We start from the raw sequence: 8,310 nt of genomic DNA on the forward strand, positions 1-8,310 counted from the left end.
CGAGTCTGAGCTGAAGTTTTCAGGCAGCACTGAAGTTGTGTGGCCTGATAGCATGTGATGGCATGTGCTGGCGTGTGCTGGTATGTCATGTGTTCACACCCAAGGCTGCATCAGAGTCTCACAACACAGGTGAACTATGCCAGAGACACCTCAAATTCATTACACATTTGAATTTGAATTAAGTTTTGATTAATGCCCAATCAGAAACCTTTTACCGTTGCCAATTTTTTGGTGACTTCTCTATTCAGTTATGGGATTCTTTATGAAGTCACTACCTCAGTTTAAGATTTGCTTTGGACTGGAGAGATGACTCAGTAGTTAAGAGCACTGGTTGCTCTTCCAGATTCCCAGCACTCACATGGGAGCCCACAACCATTTGTTACTCCAGTCTCAGGGGATCCCCCTCCCTCTGCTGATTTCCAAGGGCACCAGGCACACATGTACACAGGCACATATGCAGATAGAACACTCATACATATAAGATAAAAATTTTCAATGTAAAAAAAAAATTAAACACTCACTTTAGGACTGGGAATGCAGCTCATTTGGCAGAGTGTAGACCCAGCATGCCTGGACTCCTGGGTTTCATTCTCAGCACTGAATGAAACTGGGCATGGTCATGCATATCTGTAACCCCAGCACTTGGCAGGTAGAGATGTGAGGATTAGAAGTACAAGGTCATCCTTAGCCAAACAGCAAGTTTGGGCTACATGAGACTCTGTAGGAGGAGGAGGGAGGAAGAGGAGGAAGAAGAAGAGGAGGAGGAGGAAATAGAGATGGTGAAGGAAGAGGAGGAGAAAGGAAAAGGAGGAGGGGAGAAGAGGAGGAAGAGGAAGAGAGAAGGAGGAAGAGGAAGAAGAGGAGGAGGAAGAAGAGATGGTGGAAGAAGAGGAGGAGGAAGTGGTGGTAGTGGTGTGCTAGATAACCCTGCAACCCCTTCCATCTTGGCCAGAGGAGGAGCACTTCCCCTGGTGGAGGGACTGCATAAGAGGCCAGGTCATGACTGTCCACAAGCACAGACTTTAAAGCCTGTGATTGGCCTAAACAAGTCCTGTGATTGGTTCAGAACGATTGGCTCACTGGCTTACCTGGCGAGGAGCCGCTTTCCTGGTCTTCTAACACTGGAGCAGTAAACTCTGGGATTGCCTGCTTTCAGTATTACAGGCCTGCTGGTGACATGAAGGCAGAGGCTGCAGAGGCTGCAGACATCATTGTTATAATAGCAGCAGTGTCCCAGCGGCTTGATAGCGGAAGCAGTGACAGTCTGTCTGCTGAAGAGAGCCAAGGCAGCAGCTTCATAGATATAGACATCCTGGTGACCTTGGAAGCCATTCTGACACCTCTTGCCTAACTTCCAATCCCTGGTGTTGGGGTTCCAGTGACACTGCTTGGGGCTGGCATCTGGTTGCTGAGCCCAAGGTCCTGGCTTCTTAGCACAATGCCGCCAATTTCTGTACAAATGCTGAAATAACAGGAGGACATGGTACAGCCACTTGTCAGCTGAAGTTGTAACTGTGGAGGACTCAGGATCTCCCACTAGCCGCACCCACAGACCTGAACCTGCCTGACTGTGCTGGTAGGCTCTGGGAACCACTCACTGATCCAGCGATCCAGGCTGAGAACTGTTTACCCTGGCTGCTGGGAAGGGCCAAAGGGCCTGATTCAGAAGCCTGCATAGCAAGTCTAACACTAGAGGGCGCTCTTTGCCGTTGCTCATGCCTGTCTTTCCCCCCTCCCGGAGGGGAAGCCGACCGGAAGCAGCATCTGTAGACCTTATATCTAGCCACAGTTTCTATCCAGGTGGAGCAAAAGAAACTCTGACAGTTGAGCAGTGACAGGGAGAGACTTGGGCTGAGACAGTCAGGTGGGGAGCAGAGGAAGGGATTGTGCCCATTGCTTGTACTGGGTACTTGGGTCACTACAATTGTCAAAGCAATTTGTTTCCTGCATTAGAGAATGAACCTACTTGCCTCTGGCATCACAGGCAAATAGTGCTGTACTACTGAGACACACACTGAGCTACTGTTTTTACTTTTATGTTTTAATTTGAGACTCCAAGTTGTACAGACTGGACACGAACTCATTCTATCCAAAGCAATATTATTGATTAAATGAAAGCTACCCATGTACTTTCACCTAGAAAATTCTGTAATCTGTATTACAGAATGAAATGTAAGTACGAAAGAGTGGAGGTGCCAAAGACAAGGGTGCACAGAGGTACAAACACAAGGATGGACAGATTCAGGTACACACACAGGCATGGAGGATGCAGGTATACACACACACACACACACACACACACACACACACACACACATACACACACAGGGGGGCATAGACAGATGCAAGTACACACACAGGCATGGAGGATGCAGGTACACACAGGCATGGCAGGATGCAAGTACACACACACACAGAGGGAGAGAGAGAGAGAGAGAGAGAAGCATGGACAGATGCAAGTACACACACAGGCATGAAGGATGCAGGTACACAGGCATGAAGGATGCAGGTACACACACAGTTATGAGCAGATGCTGTGGATGGCCCCGGTGATGCCTGTATTTTGATGTTAATTCCGATTTCCCAGGAGGGGTTGTCTGGAACAAGAAATGAGTCACATACTCAAGTGACTTCTTGTGAACCTTTCCCCAAATGAGTAAAGAGACCAATCACTGGGCGAGTAGGCGGGACAGAAGAAGAGAAGAAGCAGGAGAGAGTTAGGGTCTTTTTGGACCAGGATAGTCAGAGGGAAAGATGTAGCTCCTGGTGTCTCCTGGCTTATATGGTGAATCTACCGGGATTTGCCACTGGAAGATTTAGATTTAATATGGCTTAAAAGGTTAGGATTCTAGTTGTTGCACCCAGCGATTGAGTTACCATTGTTTCTGAGCTAACCTTGTGTGGTGTTTTCCTTCACGCAGCAGTTCGACTGGGTTCAAGAGAGAAAGGTATGTCGGCACAGTGCAGTGTTGCCAGATGTGCACCACAAAGGCCGTGGGGGTTTTGAAGTATGGGGCTGTCGTGGTAGCAACTGCCAGTGGGAATTTAGCAAGCTGGGTGGAGAGGTTGTAGAGCTCTGACTCAGAGAGTCTCCACGAGATAAGAACTCAAGGGTGAGACTGCCGGGATTGAGAGTAGCTGGGTGTAGTGCGGGAACTTGCCGTTCATATTTAACATTTCCACAACATATAGATGCAGGTATACACACAGGCATGGCAGGATGCAGGCATACACACACAGAGGCATGGAAGGATGCAGGTATACACACATAGGCATGGAAGGATGCAGGTACACACACAGACATGGCAGGATGCAGGCACACACACACACACACACACACACACACACACACACACAAGCATGGGAGGATGCAGGCAGGTTGGAAATATCAAAGATACTGTTGGGTAGCAATGTTCGTAACAAAGCTGGAAGCAAATTTCAAGCCTATCTATCTGTGAAGGAATGGGTACAGTTAAATAAGTGTTACTACTCCTTAGCAAAGAATGATGAACTGGCTTTAGATCTGTGTGTACTTAGGGTTTCTATTGTGATAAAGCACTGTGACCAAAGCAACTTGGGGAGAGAGGGGTTGGTTTTAATATACACGTTATGGTAACAATCCAGTCGGTCCATCACTGTGGGAAACCTGGAGGCAGGAAGTGATACAGAGCCCATAAAGCTGTGCTACTTACTGGCTTGCACCTCATGGCTTGCACCTCATGGCTTGCATCTCATGGCTTGTACCCCATGGCTTGTACCTCATGGCTTACACCTCATGGCTTGTACCTCGTGGCTTGTATCTTATGGCTTAGACCTCATGGCTTGCTCAGCTTGCTCTCCTATAGCACTCAGGACCCTCAACCCACTCTTATGGAGGTATTTTCTTTTCTTTTTCTTTTTTTTTTTTTTATTATATGTAAGTACACTGCAGCTGTCTTCAGACACTCCAGAAGAGGGCGCCAGATCTCGTTACGGATGGTTGTGAGCCACCATGTGGTTGCTGGGATTTGAACCTCGGACCTTCAGAAGAGCAGTCTGGTGCTCTTACCCACTGAGCCATCTCACCAGCCCTCTTTTCTTTTTCTTTGTTTTGTTTTGTTTTGTTTGTGGGTTTTTTTTTTTTGTTTTTTTTTTTTTTTGTTTTTTTTTTTGGTTTTTCAAGACAGGGTTTCTCTGTGTAGCCCTGGCTGTCCTGGAACTCACTCTGTAGACCAGGCTGGCCTCGAACTCAGAAATCCGCCTGCCTCTGCCTCTCAAGTGCTGAGATCAAAGGTGTGCGCCACCACTCCCCAGCATGGAGGTATTTTCTTGACTGAGGTTCCTCCTCTGGGATGACTAGCCAACACAGGTCCTTTTTTTTTTTTTTTTTTTTTAAAGATTTATTTATTGATTATATGTAAGTACACTGTAGCTGTCTTCAGACACTCCAGAAGAGGGAGCCAGATCTCGTTACAGATGGTTATGAGCCACCATGTGGTTGCTGGGATTTGAACTCCGGACCTTTGGAAGAGCAGTCGGGTGCTCTTACCCACTGAGCCATCTCACCAGCCCAACACAGGTCCTTTTAAGATTTATTTTATTTCGTTTTTATGTGTTTGTGGGTGCCATCAAAGGCCAAAGGGAAGTATCAGATCTCCTGAAGTTGAAGTTACAGGTAGTTGTGAACTGTTCAGTGTGGGGACTGCCATCCAAACTTGGGTCCTCTGCTAGAGCAGTGTGTGCTCTGGAATGCTGAGCCATGCCGCCAGCCCCAAAGACCTTCCTTTTATCTCTATTCAGAGATGAGCAAGTGTCTGGAGGCCCAAGATTACACCGCTGAAGGGTCAGGGAACTGATCCAGGGCCCATCACTGAAGTCCAGACTGTACTGATTCATCTGCTCCTGACCAGGATACGTTCCAAAGTTAGACAAACTCAGCTTCAAATTCTGGCTCTCATTCGATCTATCCTGACTTGTCTGCTGTCTTAGTCAGGGTTTCTATTTCTGCACAAACATCATGACCAAGAAGCAAGTTGGGAAGGAAGGGATTTATTCAGCTTACATCTCCATGTTGCTGTTCATCACCAAAGGATGGAACTCAGGCAGGTCAGGAAGCAGGAGCTGATGCACAGGCCATGGAGGGATGTTTCTTACTAGCTTGCTCCCCTGGCTTGCTCAGTTTGCTTTCTTATAGAACCCAGGACAACCAGCCCAGGGCTGGTACCACCCAAAATGGGCCCTCCCACCCTTGATCACTAATTGAGAAAATGCCTTCCAGTTGGATCTCATGGAGGCCTTTCCTCAAGGGAGGCTCCTTTCTCTGTGATAACGCCAGCTGTGTCAAGTTGACACACAAAACCAGCCAGTACATCTGTCTAAGCCAGTGGTTCTCAACCTTCCTAACACTGTGACCCTTTAATACAGTTCCTCATGTTGTGGTGACCCCCAACCATAAAATTATTTTGTTACTACTTCATAAGTGTAATTCTGCTACTATTATGAATTGTAATGTAAAATGTCTGAAATGTAGGATATCAGACATGCGACCCTACAAGTTGAAAACAACTGATCTAAACCGTCCTACCTGCAGCCTGCTCCAATTCAGACTCTGGACCAAAGAAGCTCCAGCTAACAGTTTCTGTCAGCTGGGGGCCATTGAAGGATGGATTCAGACAACAACAGCAACAACAACAACAACGACAACAACAACAACAACAATGACGACAACGACAGGCCGGTTGGTGGTGGCCCATGCCTTTAATCCCAGCAGAGACAGGAGGATCTTTGTGAGTTCGAGGCTAGTCTGGTCTATAGAGTAAGTTCCAGGACAGCCAGGGTCACACAGAGAAATCTGATTGGTTTCTCCACCATCGAAGTGAACCAACTGAAGCCTGGTCAGAAGTATAAAGGCAGGTTTACTGAGCGGCAGCTCTCGGGCAAGTTCAGTGTTCTCCAAGGCGGAGTTCATGAAAGTCATGCACCCTGGGTAAGGCGGGGAGGTTTCATGGGTTTGGGACATGGCACAGGGTGATGGCATATGAACTAGGAGCTGGGATTATGCCCATATACGTTTAAAAAGCTGAGCCACCGAGGCAGGCACTTGTGGGTGAGTAGCTGGAACCTCAGAGACAGGGAGAGATGGCATGTCAGCCGGGAGTTTTCTTCTTGTGAGCAGAGTTGGGGGCAAAAGAGCAAATGGGGTTTCTTAGTTTGAGCAGGGGATGAGCAGGGATGAGCAGGGGTGGGCAGGGGATGAGCAGGGGTGAGCAGGGGATGAGCAGGAGTGAGCAAGGGTGAGCAGGGATGAGCAGGGGTGAGCAGGGGTGAGTAGGGGTTCCAACCGAACTAAATCCTGTCTCGATGACAAAACAAAGCAAAACCCCAAGAAACAAAAGAATGGTTTCAGAAGAAAGCTCAAGGACTGTTTTATTTGAGTTTTAAAAGAAAAACCTTAGGGCAGGCAAGCTGTAAACCTTGCCATCTCCCCAGAGGGAGGATCAGACCTCTAATACCATTGCAACACTGTTTCCCAGAGCAGCTTGTAAGAGCTTGTAAACACTTGACACATAAGGCATCCATCTTTATTCTTGCAGTGAGTTACAGGGGACATGGCAGAGAAGCCTGGATTTGTTTTCTGCTCTGTGTGTGTGTGTGTGTGTGTGTGTGTGTGTGTGTGTGTAAGGGTATTTGAGACAGGGTTTCATGTTGCCCAGACTAGTTAGGTCCCAACCTCTGACATGACTGGAGTTATAGTCTCTTGAAATCTCGCCACCATCTGGGGACTAACGGTACAGTACACAAGCACCTGCTCTGTCTCCAAAGCCCATCCTCCACCCCTGCCCTCCCTCCACCCCCCAGCTTAGCCCACACTGTTGTTCTGAGCTAAGATGATGCAGGGGGTTATGATGTGCCAACACCAGTCCTGGGGATTCATAGGTTCCTACTCATCCTACCTTCATAGTCACTCCTTGAAAGCCGTTGCTTTTGGTCCACATTTTACAACCAGCCATGTGGAAGATCAGGTCCTGCTTGGGTTCCAGGAGCCTAGAGTCACTCTTTGGGCCCTTTTAACTTCAGTTTGCTAATCTGAAAAGTGGATGGGGGAGGGGAGTGCTAACCTGACTCTACCGAACTGGATTGCTGGTGTATCCCTGAAGTGTTTTCAAGTGGATTGAGCTGCTGCTGTCTGCTAACCTGTGAACTGAACTGCCGATTTCCAGACAACTCAGACTGGAGTTACTCCAAAGAACCTTTCTAAACAGCTCCACTTCCCCTATATTCTTTCTTTCCCACTCCCTCGGGTGGGTGGTGGGCTAAAGGGAGGTAAAGGATCATTATTTAAAATAGGGATATAAAAAATTAAAGTTCCAGGGGAGCTTTGCAACAGGCAAGAGCAGTCAGAGAGTTCAGGGCACAGGGCCTGCCTTGAGTAGGGTAGGGAGGGTTGGTTCTGCCCCACCTTCAATCAGAAGTGGGTGTGGGATGATTCTGTGACATCTTTCTCCAGCCTCCTGTGGAGTCATCCAAGAAACTGAGTCACAGCACAATGAAAGTCACAGGCACCACCCTGAGAGGGCCCCCGTTCTGCTGTCTGACTGTCCGCCTGTCTGTCAAGGGAACCCTGAGCCGTGACCCTGGACTGTGGTAGCCACCTTGACGCTGGATGAGTTACATCATCACCTCCACACATGAGAAGGAAGAGGACAGGCCTGTGGGAACTGGGGACATCAAGCCAAAGCATGCTTGACTTGGATGGAGAAAAGTCTGTCTGCTGACAGCTGTAAAAACACAGCTCTGCACAGCTGTCACTAAGTGTGTGTGTTTGTATGTGATGTGTGTGTCAATGTACTTGTTACTGTGGGAGTGTGTATATGGATGCACATACCTGTGCACATGTGTATACGTGTGCAGGAGTGTGAGAAGCAGGGGTCCACCCCAGGTGTCTCTCTTTGATCTCTCTCTACTTTTATTTGTTTTTAACTTATCTTTATTCTTTTGTACATATGAGTGTCTTGCTTGCAGGCATGTCTGTGCGCTAACTGACTACCTGGTGCCCTCCGAGGCCAGAAGCGAGTGTCAGCATCAGATTCCCTGGGATTACAGGCGCTGTGTCAAACACTGCAGGGAGACTTGGTATGTGAGGTCCAGCTCTAATTCTCTCGTGTCTCCTGATTTTTCACCAAATGTGAGAAAGTCAGTCTGCTCCAAATGTTTGATCATAATTTTAAAGTAATAACTAGTAATAACTAGTGTAGGCAAAACCACACACACATAAAAGAAAAATAAGTAAAACCTTTGTTTCAAAGATTTATTAATTTATTTTACATATAT

The 8,310-nt window shown here is 47.6% G+C and overlaps 1 protein-coding gene across 1 annotated transcript in view; it reads left to right on the plus strand.

The window, feature by feature from the left end:
- The window catches only part of Serinc2 (serine incorporator 2), a 36,389-nt gene extending 28,726 nt beyond the window's left edge, over positions 1-7,663 (plus strand). The window contains exons 10-11 of the mRNA XM_085838918.1: positions 5,570-5,765; positions 7,487-7,663. Coding sequence (XP_085695044.1) covers positions 5,570-5,765; positions 7,487-7,627 — 337 coding nt within the window. The 3' untranslated portion in view covers positions 7,628-7,663. The remainder of the gene's footprint in view (positions 1-5,569; positions 5,766-7,486) is intronic.
- Positions 7,664-8,310: the final 647 nt, after the last annotated feature.

This window comes from Mus caroli, unplaced genomic scaffold, assembly GCF_978045245.1.
Source record: "Mus caroli unplaced genomic scaffold, Mus_caroli_1 scaffold_6, whole genome shotgun sequence".
In the NCBI taxonomy this organism is placed as follows: Eukaryota; Metazoa; Chordata; class Mammalia; order Rodentia; family Muridae; genus Mus; species Mus caroli.